This window comes from Oncorhynchus masou, chromosome 18, assembly GCF_036934945.1.
Source record: "Oncorhynchus masou masou isolate Uvic2021 chromosome 18, UVic_Omas_1.1, whole genome shotgun sequence".
Taxonomy (NCBI): domain Eukaryota; kingdom Metazoa; phylum Chordata; class Actinopteri; order Salmoniformes; family Salmonidae; genus Oncorhynchus; species Oncorhynchus masou.
This window is the reverse complement of record NC_088229.1, coordinates 14,745,196-14,762,906: the sequence shown is the minus strand read 5'-3', so window position 1 is coordinate 14,762,906 and position 17,711 is coordinate 14,745,196. Positions and strand designations below refer to the sequence as shown.

Below are 17,711 nucleotides of genomic sequence, written 5' to 3'. Positions count from 1 at the left end.
CTAGGTTTCTTCCTAGGTTCCTGCCTTTCTAGGGAGTTTTTCTTAGCCACCGGGCTTCTACATCTGCATTGCTTGCTGTTTGGGGTTTTAGGCTGGGTTTCTGTACAGCACTTTGTGACATCGGCTGATGTAAGAAGGGCTTTATAAATACATTTGATTGATTGATTGATTGATTGATTGATTGATTGATCTGTGTAACAGTTTAACTAAATCTATACTTCCTGTATTATAACAGAGTAACTAAATCTATAGTTCCTGTATTAACAGACTAACTAAATCTATAGTTCCTGTATTATAACAGAGTAACTAAATCTATAGTTCCTGTATTATGACAGAGTAACTAAATCTATAGTTCCTGTATTATGACAGAGTAACTAAATCTATATTTCCTGTATTAACAGAGTAACTAAATCTATAGTTCCTGTATTATGACAGACTAACTAAATCTATAGTTCCTGTATTATGACAGAGTAACTAAATCTATAGTTCCTGTATTATAACAGAGTAACTAAATCTATAGTTCCTGTATTATGACAGAGTAACTAAATCTATACTTCCTGTATTATAACAGAGTAACTAAATCTATAGTTCCTGTATTATGACAGAGTAACTAAATCTATACTTCCTGTATTATAACAGAGTAACTAAATCTATAGTTCCTGTATTAACAGACTAACTAAATCTATAGTTCCTGTATTATGACAGAGTAACTAAATCTATAGTTCCTGTATTATAACAGAGTAACTAAATCTATAGTTCCTGTATTATGACAGAGTAACTAAATCTATAGTTCCTGTATTATAACAGAGTAACTAAATCTATAGTTCCTGTATTATGACAGAGTAACTAAATCTATAGTTCCTGTATTATAACAGAGTAACTAAATCTATAGTTCCTGTATTAACAGACTAACTAAATCTATAGTTCCTGTATTATAACATAATAATTTTGTCAATCCACTTTGTAATGTAATACTTAATCCCTAATCAGAAATGGTTGGAAAGAAGGAGAGTCGTCCTCTGTGAGGAACTGACTGTAAGCCCCGTTTCCCTATAGCTCTATCTTCTCATCACCCTTCCAGGTACATGTGAGGGTTACTGTGAGAACGAGGCCATGTGTCTGCAGACGGCCAATGCCACCAAGCTGTGTCGCTGTACCCCTCAGTTCCATGGACAACTCTGTGAGCTGGACAAGTGTGAGTACTGTGGACCCAACGGCAAGTGTGTGCCCAAAGCCTCAGGAGAGGTCATGTGCAGGTAGGGGTCATACACACTACATATACAGAACACACGCAAACATACATACACACACACACATTGTTCAGTCCATTCACACTCACTCACACACACACACACGCATTTATCCTGGTGTTATCCTGTAAAGATTCAATCTAGTTCCGTTGGTTGTCTCTCTCTCTCTGTCTCTGTCTGTCTCTCTGTCTCTGTGTACCTGTCTATGTCCAGCTGTCCTAACGGTCGTACCCAGCCCAGCTGCTACACCTGTCTAGATTTCTGCACCAATGGACTCTGCTCTATCGAACCAGGCACACTACTGCCCCAGTGCAAGTAAGAATATGACCCCAATCACTCAGATGTACACCCACACACACTCAAGCTCATATGTGGTGTGTATTTAGGTACAACCTGTGTGATGTGTATTTAGGTGTAACCTGTGTGGTGTGTATTTAGGTGTAACCTGTGTGATGTGTATTTAGGTGTAACCTGTGTGATGTGTATTTAGGTGTTCTATAGGGTGGAGGGGGTATCGATGTGAAGTCACTGCCTCTCCTGTGTGGTGTGTATTTAGGTGTAACCTGTGTGGTGTGTATTTAGGTGTAACCTGTGTGGTGTGTATTTAGGTGTAACCTGTGTGGTGTGTATTTAGGTGTAACCTGTGTGATGTGTATTTAGGTGTAACCTGTGTGGTGTGTATTTAGGTGTAACCTGTGTGATGTGTATTTAGGTGTTCTATAGGGTGGAGGGGGTATCGATGTGAAGTCACTGCCTCTCCTGTGTGGTGTGTATTTAGGTGTAACCTGTGTGGTGTGTATTTAGGTGTAACCTGTGTGGTGTGTATTTAGGTGTTCTAAAGGGTGGAGGGGGTATCGATGTGAAGTCACTGCCTCTTCTGTGTGATGTGTATTTAGGTGTAACCTGTGTGATGTGTATTTAGGTGTAACCTGTGTGGTGTGTATTTAGGTGTAACCTGTGTGATGTGTATTTAGGTGTAACCTTTTTGATGTGTATTTAGGTGTAACTTGTGTGATGTGTATTTAGGTGTAACCTGTGTGGTGTGTATTTAGGTGTAACCTGTGTGATGTGTATTTAGGTGTAATCTGTGTGGTGTGTATTTAGGTGTAACCTGTGTGATGTGTATTTAGGTGTAACCTGTGTGGTGTGTATTTAGGTGTAACCTGTGTGATGTGTATTTAGGTGTAACCTGTGTGATGTGTATTTAGGTGTAACCTGTGTGGTGTGTATTTAGGTGTAACCTGTGTGATGTGTGTTTAGGTGCTCTATAAGGTGGAGAGGGTATCGATGTGAAGTCACTGCCTCTCCTGTGTGATGTGTATTTAGGTGTAACCTGTGTGATGTGTATTTAGGTGTAACCTGTGTGATGTGTATTTAGGTGTAACCTGTGTGATGTGTATTTAGGTGTAACCTGTGTGATGTGTATTTAGGTGTTCTATAGGGTGGAGGGGGTATCGATGTGAAGTCACTGCCTCTCCTGTGTGATGTGTATTTAGGTGTAACCTGTGTGATGTGTATTTAGGTGTAACCTGTGTGATGTGTATTTAGGTGTAACCTGTGTGATGTGTATTTAGGTGTAACCTGTGTGATGTGTATTTAGGTGTAACCTGTGTGATGTGTATTTAGGTGTTCTATAGGGTGGAGGGGGTATCGATGTGAAGTCACTGCCTCTCCTGTGTGGTGTGTATTTAGGTGTAACCTGTGTGATGTGTATTTAGGTGTTCTATAGGGTGGAGGGGGTATCGATGTGAAGTCACTGCCTCTCCTGTGTGATGTGTATTTAGGTGTAACCTGTGTGATGTGTATTTAGGTGTTCTATAGGGTGGAGGGGGTATCGATGTGAAGTCACTGCCTCTCCTGTGTGGTGTGTATTTAGGTGTAACCTGTGTGATGTGTATTTAGGTGTTCTATAGGGTGGAGGGGTATCGATGTGAAGTCACTGCCTCTCCTGTGTGATGTGTATTTAGGTGTAACCTGTGTGATGTGTATTTAGGTGTTCTATAGGGTGGAGGGGGTATCGATGTGAAGTCACTGCCTCTCCTGTGTGATGTGTATTTAGGTGTAACCTGTGTGATGTGTATTTAGGTGTAACCTGTGTGATGTGTATTTAGGTGTAACCTGTGTGATGTGTATTTAGGTGTAACCTGTGTGATGTGTATTTAGGTGTAACCTGTGTGATGTGTATTTAGGTGTAACCTGTGTGATGTGTATTTAGGTGTTCTATAGGGTGGAGGGGGTATCGATGTGAAGTCACTGCCTCTCCTGTGTGGTGTGTATTTAGGTGTAACCTGTGTGATGTGTATTTAGGTGTAACCTGTGTGATGTGTATTTAGGTGTTCTATAGGGTGGAGGGGGTATCGATGTGAAGTCACTGCCTCTCCTGTGGACTCTCCTGAATCCAGTGGAAGTAAGTTACTTTAGTTACTTTATAGTCTCTTTACAGTGTCAGTGAAATACATTTTATAACTACAGATTATAACACAATACATGTTATAAACTGTTTGTACTCTGAGCTCATTGGTCGGTGTTGCATATTTCTCATTGATGGGCATGTTGCTCTCTCTGCAGGTTCTGCCTCCACAATCATCCCAGTGCTGCTGCTGTTATTACTGGCGCTGCTGGTTGTCGGCGCCATCTTGTGGTACAAGAGGAGAATGCGTGGGTGAGTAGAGTAGACAACCTTTGTGTTGAGACTGGGTGTGAGAGGTCACACTCATTCAGTCAAACTCAAATGTATTTTACACCTCATCTGTACCTCCCACCATCTCTCTCTCTTTCTCTCTCTCTCTATATATACATATATAGATAATATACATACTGTGGGGAGAACAAGTATTTGATACACTGCCAATTTTGCAGGTTTTCCTACTTACAAAGCATGCAGAGGTCTGTAATTGTATATCATAGGTACATTTCAACTGTGAGAGACGGAATCTAAAACAAAAATCCAGAAAATCACATTGTATGATTTTTAAGTAATTAATTAGCATTTTATTGCATGACATAAGTATTTGATCAGCTACCAACCAGTAAGAATTCCGGCTCACACAGACCTGTTAGTTTTTCTTTCAGAAGCCCTCCTGTTCTCCACTCATTACCTGTATTAACTGCACCTGTTTGAATTCGTTACCTGTATAAAAGACACCTGTCCACACACTCAATCAAACAGATTCCAACCTCTCCACAATGGCCAAGACCAGAGAGCTGTGTAAGGACATCAGGGATAAAATTGTAGACCTGCACAAGGCTGGGATGTGCTACAGGACAATAGGCAAGCAGCTTGGTGAGAAGGCAACAACTGTTGGCGCAATTATTAGAAAATGGAAGAAGTTCAAGATGACGGTCAATCACCCTCGGTCTGGGGCTCCATGCAAGATCTCACCTTGTGGGGCATCAATGATCATGAGGAAGGTGAGGGATCAGCCCAGAACTACACGGCAGGACCTGGTCAATGACCTGAAGAGAGTTGGGACCACAGTCTCAAAGAAAACCATTAGTAACACACTACGCCGTCATGGATTAAAATCCTGCAGCGCACGCAAGGTCCCCCTGCTCAAGCCAGCGCATGTCCAGGCCCGTCTGAAGTTTGCCAATGACCATCTGGATGATCTAGAGTAGGAATGGGAGAAGGTCATGTGGTCTGATGAGACAAAAATAGTGTTTTTTTGTCTAAACTCCACTCGCCGTGTTTGGAGGAAGAAGAAGGATGAGTACAACCCCAAGAACACCATCCCAACCGTGAAGCATGGAGGTGGAAACATCATTCTTTGGGGATGCTTTTCTACAAAGGGGACAGGACGACTGCATCGTATTGAGGGGAGGATGGATGGAGCCATGTATCACGGGATCTTGGCCAACAACCTCCTTCCCTCAGTAAGAGCATTGAAGATAGGTCGTGGCTGGGTCTTCCAGCATGACAACGACCCGAAACACACAGCCAGGGCAACTAAGGAGTGGCTCCGTAAGAAGCATCTCAAGGTCCTGGAGGTGCTTAGCCAGTCTCCAGACCTGAACCCAATAGAAAATCTTTGGAGGGAGCTGAAAGTCCGTATTGCCCAGCGACAGCCCCGAAACATGAAGGATCTGGAGAAGGTCTGTATGGAGGAATGGGCCAAAACCCCTGCTGCAGTTTGTGCAAACCTGGTCAAGAACTACAGGAAACATATGATCTCTGTAATTGCAGGTTTCTGTACCAAATATTAAGTTCTGCTTCCGTCTCTCACAGTTGAAGTGTACCTATGATAAAAATTACAGACCTCTACATGCTTTGTAAGTAGGAAAACCTGCAACATCGGCAGTGTATCAAATACTTGTTCTCCCCACTGTATATATATATGTATATATTATAATCTCTCTCTCTCTTTTGTGGATAACCACCTCTTTCCTGTCCCCCAGGTCGGTATGGCTGGGCAAACGCTCCCGACATTCTCGGTAACTTAATAGGGTCACATGTAACACGTCTCCCCCCCAGACCCTCCCCCCTTCTCCTCCCTCTCCCCAAAGCCTCATCTAAGCCACCATCTTGTCTGTGGGTTCAGTGACAGTCCTCCATTTTGCTGGCCTTTCTGTAGTAGAGTCTGTCTGTCTGTCCCTGCCTGCTTTCTCCTGTTTAGTACAGGGTTTCCCACCCAGGAACACAGAGGGCTATTGACAGATTGACTGGTTCTTCCCTACACACCCATACCTTTCCCTGTCTACATATATTACAGTGATGCTTCTGTGCCTGCATCGTAGAAGTGGAACATTTGCATTGTGTAAAATCCAGCATTATACACTGTATGTGTCCAAATGGACTTTTGAAAAAAGCTCATTTGATTTGTCAATTTACCAGGGTTCTGTGTTGCCTTGACTATGTGGAAACGTTTTAATGTACTGTACATGTAGCTGGTGGTGTGATGGTTTGCTGTATGCTGGATTTTTCTTTCCTGTCAGTGGCTTGAACCAAGGCTCTCAGCACTTTCAGTGTGTGTTCCTGTGTTGTGGCTACGTCTCTACTAATGTTGAAGTGTTGAGAGGACACAAACTGTGTGTGTGTGTGTGCGCGCAGTGCTAAGGGATTTCAGCACCACAGGATGACCAACGGGGCCATGAACGTGGAGATAGGGAACCCAGCCTATAAGATCTACGAAGGGGAGCCAGACGACGATGCTGGGCAACTCCTGGATTCAGACTTCGCTTTAGACCCAGATAAGGTATCACATACACATACTCTTACACCCAGTCACATGTTCATTAGGTATACATACATCTACTACCGGGTCAGACCCTCCTTTGCCTCCAGAACAGCCTGAATTCTCAGGGGAATGGAAATGTTGCCAGGAAAACATTCCCCACACCTTTGCCACCAGCCTGTACCATTGACACCAGGCAGAATGGCTCTGCCATCAGCATGATGCAACAGGAACCAGGATTCGTCATACCAGGCAATATTTTTCCAGTCCTCAAGTGTCCGAGTTGTTTGTTCCAAGATGCTGTTCTGCACACCACTGTTGTACTGCGCTGTTATTTGTTTGTGACCCACCTGTTAGCTTGCATGATTCTTGCCATTCTCTCATCAACGAGCTGTTTTCGCCCACACGACTGTCGCTGACTGGATGTTTTTTGTTTGTTGCAACATACTCGGTGAACCCTAGATACTTTTGTGCGTGAAAAGCCCAGGAGGCCGGCCCCTGACACCGACAATCATGCAGTACTACACTCAAAGTTGGTTAGGTCACTCGTCTTGCCCATTCTCACTTTCAATCGAGCAGTAACTGAGTGCCTCGATGCCTGTCTGCCTGCGTTATAAAGCAAGCCACTGTCTGTACATTTTTGTGAAGGGGGGGGTGTACCTAATAAACTGGTGTATATTCACATTTGACTGATCCTAAACACTTAAACACTTATTTTAACACTCAGGTTATTTGTTTTTATACTTGTTTTAAATCTCAGGTTACTTGTTTATATACTTGTTTTAAAACTCAGTTTACTTGTTTTAACACTGCAGCACTTGTTAGCTCATAGTTATTATTTTGTCATTGACACATTAAAGGTAGACTCAGCGATATGCCGTAGATGCAGAAAGTAAACAGCACAGTGGGTCAATTTCCACAACAACTGAGTGTTGAAGCGTGAGGCTCAACTTCTCCTCTGTTTTGGTCCCGTGGCTACCACATTGTAAAGGCCTGATGTGAACCCGTGCAGCTGCACGGATACTGTGTGAGAGCCAAGTCTTGTATCTCGCTCATATCAATATCTGTGGTGCTGCTCGTTGGTAGACTTTCGCTGAGTGTACCTTTTTAAATCTTTTTTCTGCACTCCATAATACTCTGCAATGAAACCAAATTTAGGACCCTCGTGTGCTCTTTGTCCAACCATTCTTTCATTATTTTCATCCCTGCAGCCCACCAACTTCACCAACCCAGTGTACGCCACCCTGTACATGGGAGCCCACAACAGCCGCAACTCCTTGGCTAGTACTGACGAGAAGAAAGAGTTACTCTCACAGGTGGACGATGGGGAGGACGAGGACATGAGTGACCCGCTGGCATAGAGGTCAGGGGTCAGGCACGCCCGAGCCACATCTGGACCACGCCCACATGCCTTTTACCAATCAAGAAAAGCATCAAAAGGAAGAGAGAGAGAGAGAGAGAACACTGTATAAAATGTATACATCGAAGGACTACTTTTCTATGTGATTGCAGTATTATTTTTTGTTCTTTTGAGAAAAAGGAAAATTTGCCTAATCAGAAAAAGGAGGAACCATTTCATAGATTTTTTTAATTCAACTCGTTTTATTTTGCTCACCTTCCTCCCCCCCTTGCTACTGTCTCTCCCCCTTCACCCCTTGATCCATATAGCCACTACCTCTATGTAAAGGTGTAGAGAAAAACAAACAGCAGTTAGTTCACTTTGTATGAATTGTGTAGTGAAAAAACATTGTTCTATTTCAGAGAAGTTTGTTTGTGAAAGACGTGGAGAAAAGAGGATGTAAAGTTTAATAGTCAGTAGTCCGTTCTGAATGCCAATTGACGCTGGTTTGGTTTATGTGTTACTTTCTGTGCCATCTATCTCTACTGCTTGAAGTGTACAGTATATCAATAGAATGGTGTAGAATGAGAACACGGCTGTTGGAACTAAAAGTGCTCTGTAACTGTGTTCTGGAACTGGAACAGGAACCACATGGCAGAGTAAGTCAGCATCACAAATACTAATGTCCATTCTGTTGACAACTATGTTCCAAGTGATTGTCTTTTTTCTCCTTGCACAGAAGACTAAAAGAGTGTGTGTGTGTGTGTATATGTATATATGTATGTATATATATATATATATACACACACATCTAATTCGAAAATCATGGGCATTAATATGGAATTGGTCCTCCCTATAACAGTCTCCACTCTTCTGGGAAGGCTTTCCACTCGATGTTAGAACATTGCTGCTGGGACTTGCTTCCATTCAGCCAAAAGAGCACTAGTGACGTTGGGCGATTAGGCCTGGCTCGCAGTCGGCATTCCAATTCATCCCAAAGGTGTTCGATGGGGTTGAGGTCATGGCTCTGTGCAGGCCAGTCAAGTTCTTCCACACCAATCTCGACAAACGTTTTCTGTATGGACTTCGCTTTGTGCACATGGGCATTGCCATACTGAAACAGGAAAGGGCCTTCCCCAAACTGTTGCCACGAAGTTGGAAGCACAGAATCGTCTAGAATGATTTTATACACCTGTCAACGACAGGTGTGGCTGAAATAGTTGAATCGACTAATTGAAAGGCTGTCCACATACTTTTGTATATATAGTGTATATTTATACACATATACAGTACCAGTCAAAAGTTTGGACGCACCTATTCATTCAAGGGTTTTTCTTTATTTTTACTATTTTCTACATTGTGTAATAATTGCGAGACATCAAAACAATGAAATAACACATATGGATTCATGTAGTAACCAAAAAAGTGTTAAACAAATCAAAATATATTTTATATTTGAGATTCTTCAAAGTAGCCACCCTTTGCGTTGATGACAGTCTTGATGCACACTCTTGGCATTCTCTCAACCAGCTTCATGATGTAGTCACCTGGAATGTATTTCAATTGACAGGTGTGCCTTGTTAAAAGTTAATTTGTGAAATGTATTTCCTTCTTGCGTTTGAGCCAATCAGTTGTGTTGTGACAAGTTAGAGGTGGTATACAGAAGATAGCCCTATTTGGTAAAAGACCAAGTCCGTATTATGGCAAGAACAGCTCAAATAAGCAAAGAGAAACAACAGTCCATCATTACTTTAAGACATGAAGGTCAGTCAATCTGCAAAGTTTCAAGAACTTTGAAGGTTTCTTCAAGTGCTGTTGCAAAAACCATCAAGCGCTATGATGAAACTGGCTCTCATGAGGACTGCCACAGGAAAGGAAGACCCAGAGTTACCTCTGCTGCAGAGGAAAGGTTCATTAGAGTTAACTGCACCTCAGATTGCAGCACAAATAAATGCTTCACAGAGTTCAAGTAATAGACACATCTCAATATCAACTGTTCAGAGGAGACTGCGTGAGTCAGGCCTTCATGGTCAAATTGTTGCAAAGAAACCACTACTAAAGGACACCAATATGAAGAGACTTGCTTGGGCCAAGAAACACAAGCAATGGACATTAGACTGGTGGAAATCTGTATTTTGTTTGATGACTCCAAATTTTAGATTTTTGGTTCCAACCACCATGTCTTTGTGAGACGCGGAGTAGGTGAATGTATGATTTCCGCATGTGTGGTTCCCACTGTGCATCATGGAGGAGGAGTTGTGATGGTGTGGGGTCACTTTGCTGTCTGTGATTTATTTAGAATTCAAGGCACACTTAACCAGCATAGCCACCACGGCATTCTGCTACGATACAGCATCCCATCTGGTTTGCCCTTAGGGGGTATATCATTTGTTTTTCAACAGAACAATGATCCAACACAGCTCCAGGCTGTGTAAGGGCTATTTTAAGAAGGAGAGTGATGGAGTACTGCATCAGATGACCTGGCCTCCACAATCACCCAACCTCAACTCAATTGAAATGGTTTGGGATGACTTGGACCACAGAGTGAAGGAAAAGCAGCCAACAATTGCTCAGCATATGTGGGAACTCCTTCAAGGCTGTTGGAAAAGCATTCCAGGTGAAGCTGGTTGAGAGAATACCAAGAGTGTGTGCAAAGCTGTCATCGAGGAAAAGGGTGGCTACTTTAAAGGAACTCAAATATAACATATATTTTGATTTCTTTAACACCTTTTTGGTTACTACATGATTCTATATGTGTTATTTCATAGTGTTGATGGCTTCACTATTATTCTACAATGTAGAAAATAGTTAAAATAAAGAAAAAGCCTTGAATGAGTAGGTGTGCCCAAACTTTTGACTTGTACTGTATATATATATAAACCTATTAACAAAGTGTCTTCAAAATATACCCAGGAACACAAACATGAAATAATAGTCTGTCTGTATTATGTTTTAGCTCGTTTTCTTTTTTAGTCTTTTATAATTGCCCTGCTAAATGTGCTTAATGAATGAAGGTAATGGAGTGTGTGATGTGTTGGAGGAAGATGATTGTATTAAAGCAAACATTCCAGGATGAAGATTCAGGGGGTGGAAGTAACTGAGGCCATTGGGGTATGAGAGGACATGTTTTGGGGTAACCCAGAATGTGTGTAGGGGGCCTTGATGTGAGAGGATGCATATTGGGGCCCAGAGGGACCATCTCAGTGACTGTTTAGTACAATTTCTACTGTAAACTGTCAGCCTGGTGATTGGCAGTTTTAGCAACAAGCAAGACTCTGTGAACGCCTGCCATGGCTGAAACAAACCATTTACGATAAAACAACAAGCTGACGATGCTTTTGTCTTTGTCTGTGATTGTAAACATACTTTCAGGAGAGGCCAGAGAGCCAGTTGTTTCATGGGGGAAATTTTAAAACAACAATGTTATGTGTTTTAAATGTTTGTAATAATTACATCATGCCTATGTAATTTCAGTTTCTGCTCATTGTAAGTGCATTCCTCAGGAGTTTAGGATTGTTAGGCTCCTGATTAGCATCCCCTCTGCCTTGCTGCTAACGCTAGTTATGCTATGGCATTGTTGAATACTCATTTCTGATTGGCTTGAAGGGCATTCTAGAGCGTGCATTATTTCCCTATAACGCACAGTATAATTCAAAGGCTATGAAGTTCATTCTTATGTTCTATTTTTTTTTATTGCTGCTTTTGAAAGCAAAATTCGAATGAAAAACATTATTGGTATTGTTGAATTTATAATAGCAAGCTAGGATGATGGTTTGGTTAGCTAAACTAGCAAGTCTGTTTGATTACCATGGCAACTACTGTATCTAGCTAGCTAGTAAACTTGCTAACTTCTTCAGTGCATGTTATCACATTTCTACTGGCAAATGAACACGTATCTAGAGGCAATTATGTTCATTTATAGCTATGGTATAAAAGGGATACTCAACTCAGCGCTCAATGCGTTCTCTGGAAAAGAATGCAACTCCATGGAAGGTCAATTCCACTCCGCTAACGTGTCGTGGAACACACCTTCCACGTTGTGCACTATTTTCCAAGGAACGCATAGCCCCTCGTTGATTATCCCTTACCTATCTGTCTGTCTGTCTGTCTGTCTGTCTGTCTGTAGGCTCGGCTGTCTGTCGGCTTTTCTGACTAGCCATCCCTGTCAGCCCTGTCTGTAATCTTGTCGGTCTGTTGCTCTGATAGAACTGTCTGTCTATGTCTGTTTGCCTGCCTGCCTGTCTGTCATTGGTCCAATCTCAGTCTCAGCCAATCGTGTGCTGCTGACCATGCTGCTTCTAACCATATCTGATTAACCATATCTGTCATATCTGTTACAGTTTACACTGCATGGAACTCACAATACACACACACACATACAAACCCAATAGCAAACCACTCTGGCTTAACCATCTTTTGTTATTAACACGATTCATCATTCATTGGATTTTAATTCAATTTCTGCTCTGTTACATTTTTATTTGAACAATGTAAATTAGGTACAAGCTGTTTAAATATTTTGACAAATATTTCAGCAAAACAAAACCCTACACATGGATTTTTGTTGCTCTATTTCAGTTGGTTATGATTTCATTTCTTTTGATAGAAGAAATTAAATGGATTTTATAGTACAAACACATGGTGGCTCTGATCTTCATTTGGAGAGAGAGAGAGAGAGAGAGAGAGAGAGAGAGAGAGAGAGAGAGAGAGAGAGAGAGAGAGAGAGAGAGAGAGAGAGAGAGAGAGAGAGAGAGAGAGAGAGAGAGAGAGAGAGAGAGAGAGAGAGAGAGAGAGAGAGAGAGAGAGAGAGAGAGAGAGAGAGAGAGAGAGAGAGAGAGAGAGAGAGAGAGAGAGAGAGAGAGAGAGAGAGAGAGAGAGAGAGAGAGAGAGAGAGAGAGAGAGAGAGAGAGAGAGAGAGAGAGAGAGAGAGAGAGAGAGAGAGAGAGAGAGAGAGAGAGAGAGAGAGAGAGAGAGAGAGAGAGAGAGAGAGAGAGAGAGAGAGAGAGAGAAGAGAGAGAGAGAGAGACCAAGAGAGAAGGGAGAGAGACCAAGAGAGAAGGGAGAGAGACCAAGAGAGAAGGGAGAGAGACCAAGAGAGAAGGGAGAGAGACCAAGAGAGAAGGGAGAGAGACCAAGAGAGAAGGGAGAGAGACCAAGACAGAAAGGAGAGAGACCAAGACAGAAAGGAGAGAGAAAGCGACCAAAATATAAAGACAGCTAGAGAACCGAGAGTGAGACTGAAAGAGAGATGAAGCGAGAGACACCAAGAGAGAAAGGGGAGAGACCAAGAGAGAAAGGAGAGAGACCAAGAGAGAAAGGAGAGAAAGGGGAGAGACCGAAAGAGAGAGAGAAAGAAGATATGTTTAAATTTGGGTCACATTGTCATTTTGTTTATTAAGGGGGAAGTGCAGTCATATTTAAGATAACATACATCAAATGCCAGACACTATTTAATTTTATCCTTCTGACCCAAAAGTACAAGGCTTCTTCTATTCATTGATTTGTAAATGTGTATAGAAATATCTGCTATAAGAGTCGTGTCTCGTACAACAAGGTAATGTAAGTAGTGTAAATATGGGCGGTCCCTTTTGAGGAAAAGCCATATTGAAACACAGATAGTCTCAGCGTGCACAATCATTCTGCTTACTCGATGGCTATTAAGGTCATCATTACGGTTCTAAAACAAAATTGGTCATCATTGCGGTTCTAAAACTGTAAGCAAAGAGAACAAGCATTGAGAACATGGTTAGACTCATAGGAATGCATTCTTTACCCACCAACAAATGCAAGTAAGCTAAACAGTCAGTTTAGAAACATCATCATACGTTCATCACTTGCTAAGCAAGAAAGTCTTGTCAGTTACATAACATTCAGACCAACTGTTGCTTTCAACTTCTGAGCAAGGTCATATTCCTTATGGTTCTTATTCAGTGGTTTGAAATAATTCAGTTTAAACTTGGGATTGTTTAAGACTTAAGTGGTAATTAAGTCGTAATGAAATGGTACGACTGAAGTGGTAATTGTACTGTAGTAGGTGATAAAGATGAAGAAGTAATAGACAGCAAAAACATTGAAGTTTTAACCCACTCTTAACGTTTCGGAAGACACTTGGCCTACGCTCATTTATATTATAGCACTGAGAAGCAACCTTTAGATATGTTAGTGATTAAAGCTGAGATTCAGATTTTTTTTTTACAGTATTTAAATGTTATCATACAAAGGCAATACAAAATACAATCTAACAAAAAAAGAATTTAAAGATACACATTATGGCTGAGTCACATACAAATAATACTGTCAAAAAGGCACTTTTTTTAGCACAATAAGAAATAAGACACAAGAGTAGAGGACGTTTGGTTTGGCTAGCTTGTCCAGAAAAGACTCCACCGATATAACAATCATCTTCAGTCCTTTTTGACATCGGTGGACAGAGACATCACGTGAAGGCAAAACCCTGAGTCCTATTCATTAGGTAGGGCACACAACCAAAATGACGATTCTTATTGGTCCAGGTAGTCCCTCCCTGTTTCATTCTGTTTTCTTCCGTTTGGTGCCTTATGAACACAACCCAGTTCTCTTTGAAGTGGAAATCCCAGCAGTAGAGTCAACATATGCTGTCATTTATCCAAGTGACTTGACTGACTGTCTCCCAGTCTCAATCTTGCTTGGATTGCACAATCTGAGGAAATCGAGGTTCATGGAAATAAGATCCACATTAGCAGGCACTTGTGGTTCCATGTCCACCTTATGCAGTTGAAGTGTCCTTCCTTCCTGCTTGTATGAGGTGAGCCGCCCCTTTAAGGGCTCAACTCACCACTATACTCTTCTTCTTTGGACTCTTTCTGCCCAGTCCTGTTCTTAATATTATCTGTGTGTGTGCATGTGTGCGGTGTGTGTTTGCAGTGGGAGAGGAGGGTAGGCTATGTCGGTGATACTATAGTTATACCTGCTTGTTGAGAGACAGTGTCCATAAAGGATCTCCATAAATAAATAAATACCCCTGTAAAACAAGGGCCATTGGTTCGGTCCTGTCCACCTTTTAGTCTCTGTGCAGCCTCGGGTGGGTGAGACCACCGGGACACAGGAGGAGGGGGGTGGGGGGGTTATAAAAGGAAGGGATGATAAGGGAGGAAGAACGAGTGGTTTGTTTAGGGTCTCTTCCAGCCGCTCCGGATCAGCGTGTCGTGCCGCAGAAAAGGCTGGCTGCGGAGATCTGTGAGTGGGTGAGAGAGGGGGTCACACAGGTTAACTGGGAAGTCAAACTCTGGTACAGTGGTGTCATGCTCAGGTTTGCGGTTGTTGATTAAGGAACCTATATTTGCACTGCTTATCCTAACAGAATATTTCAGCAAATATGTTTAGAATTGTTCAATTTTACTTATATGTTCTCAAATGGGTAGCCAATTGAATGTGGGTATATGTTAACTAAAAAGAGAATGATCGCTTTCACTGTCAACTTAAAACTAACAGAGAAATATAGATTTTTCAATCCAAGGCTATGGAGGTTTAGTTATTTAAACAAACCACTATGTCAACAATGTATCACAGTTGTAGACAACAAGCTCTGTGAGGTACCGTGCTATAGAGAAGCTAATATTCATACAAGTCATCTAACCTGTCGTCTCTAAAATGACTCCTTAAATGTCTATACCATCATGATTATGACAGTGTTATGTAGCCCTTAAAATGGAGTGTTCAAGTAGTGTTGCCAATGTTTCTATCCATTTGTCTGAATAAATGTCCATTATGTCTGAACATGTCTGTGTGTGTGTGGATATGTGCAGGGGCCTCAACAGAGCTGGTTGACCAACAAGCTTTTCAGCACACCGCAAGTCACAGTTACCAGGGACAAACACAACATTGAGACATGCCATCAACAGGTGACAGACTGGTAAGTGGTGGATGGACAGAACGCTGGACACAGCATGCAACATGGAAGATGAGAGGTGAGGTGGTGATGACGGAGGGACCTGAGTAGAAGGAAAGACTTTCATGAATGTAGATTCAATTTGTAGCATGGAAGATCCGTACTATAGCGCAATTTAAATTCAAAAAGGCAATGTTCTCGCGTGCACGGAGTCTGCATCCAGCGGTGCATATTTTGCCTCAATCGGAAACTACCTTAAAGTGGCAATCAGCAATAGAAATAATGACAAAGTGTTTTCACTGCACTTGTTTCGGTAATATGTTGAGGGATGGGCTGGAGAAATATAATCACTCTAAGTTCATAAACAGAGCTACTAATGCAAGGACGGACCATCCATTATATATAAAGGATAGGTGACCATGTTTTGAAGCTATATAATGTTTGTTTACATTTAAAACAAGTTTGTGATGGAGTAAGACAGTTGAGCTAAGCTCATGAGGCATTTCTAAGTTACACTACATGACCAAGAGTAATTTGACACCTGCTTGTAGAATATCTCATTCCAAAATCATGGACATTAATATGGAGTTGGTCCCCCATTTGCTGCTATAAAAGCCTCCACTCTTCTGGGAAGGCTTTCCACTAGATGTAAGAACATTGCTGCTATAACAGCCTCCATCCTTCTGGGAAAGCTTTCCACTAGATGTCAGAACATTGCTGCTATACCAGCCTCCACCCTTCTGGGAAGGCTTTCCACTAGATCGCTACAGGGAACATTGGAACATTGCTACAGGGCCACGAGCATTAGTGAGGTCGGGTACTGATGTTGGGCGATTAGTCCTGGCTCACAGTCGGCCTTTCAATTCATCCCAAAGGTGTTCGATGGGGTTGAGGTCAGGGCTCTGTGCAGGCCGACTGTAAGCACTCTGTGGTCCCATTCTGTGATCTTGTGTGGACTACCACTTCGAAGCTGAGCAGTTGTTGCCCTTAGACGTTTCCACTTCACAATAACAGCACTTACAGTTGACTGGGGCTGCTCGAGCAGGGCAGATTATGTGGCGGACTGGTTTGTTGGAAAGGAGGCATCCTATGACGGTGCCAGGTTGAAAGTCACTGAGACAATGTTTGTCTATGGAGATTGTATGTATGTGTGCTGGATTCTATGCACCTGTCAGCGCGGGGGTGGCTGAAATAGCCAAATCCATTCATTCGAAGGGCTGACCACATACGTTTGTATATATAGTGTATATTCTTCAAGAATCAATGGGTACATATAATTATATAACATGTAATTAAGTCCAAAAATGTGTATAGCAACTGCTAATAGACCCTTTAAATTTCAATCCCCCTACAACCGCTGCCACTGTTTTCCTGAGAGGTAAGGTTGATGGAAAAGAAAATTACCTGACATGAACTTACAGTGTATTCTAGGGGATGTATCCAGTTATATAAATATTAAGCTCCATTTTTGGGCTGTGGTGCAGAAAAGTAGACCTAGCTGTTGTAAAAGCATATCTGACTGCTTTGCTGTGGCTGATGTAAAAGCATATCCGATTGTTGTGCAGTAAAGCAGTCCTGGCTGTTGTAAAGCATATCTGAATGCTTTGCTGTAGAGTAAAGCATGTTCCTGTTTGCATCTGAAGCACAGGCCTGGCTGAAGCAGCTGACATCACTGTAGCAGCACCATAGACTGTGTAGCTAGCAGCACACAGCATGTCCGCAGGCCGCAGCACACAGGACAAGCATGGCCAGGGCCAAGCAAACAGGCTTCAGGCTGCCTTTCTTACCCTGCAGAATTTAGAAGTGGCATATACTGTCATAAATCTTCTGTTCAGCTGTTCAGAGGGGTAGAATGAATACAGAGTAGAGGTTGAGGAAAGGTTCTTAACAGGTTAGAGGGGAAACCAAACCATCCATGTTAGTTAGTTTCAAGGGACAACAAGGCATTGTTAGCAGTTGTAGCCAAACCTCTTAATTACTATACTGTACTTTTAAGATTTATGAAAAATAAATTTAAAAAAGTATAAAACCTGATAGAAAATAAACATACAGTATCTACATACCGGTATTGTAGCTTTCCATGC

General features: G+C 42.0%; 1 protein-coding gene and 1 pseudogene across 3 annotated transcripts in view; one reads left to right on the top strand and one right to left on the bottom strand.

The window, feature by feature from the left end:
* The window catches only part of LOC135559295 (low-density lipoprotein receptor-related protein 1-like), a 222,746-nt pseudogene extending 210,347 nt beyond the window's left edge, over positions 1 to 12,399 (top strand).
* Positions 12,400 to 12,781: 382 nt separating this feature from the next.
* The window catches only part of LOC135504021 (formin-like protein 3), a 99,298-nt gene continuing 94,368 nt past the window's right edge, over positions 12,782 to 17,711 (bottom strand). For 2 of the 3 annotated variants that reach the window (XM_064922269.1, XM_064922268.1), the window contains one exon: positions 12,782 to 14,973. In XM_064922269.1, coding sequence (XP_064778341.1) covers positions 14,909 to 14,973 — 65 coding nt within the window. In that variant the 3' untranslated portion in view covers positions 12,782 to 14,908. Of the gene's footprint in view, positions 14,974 to 17,414; positions 17,463 to 17,711 lie in introns of all 3 variants that reach the window. The other variant, XM_064922270.1, reaches the window with a different exon arrangement.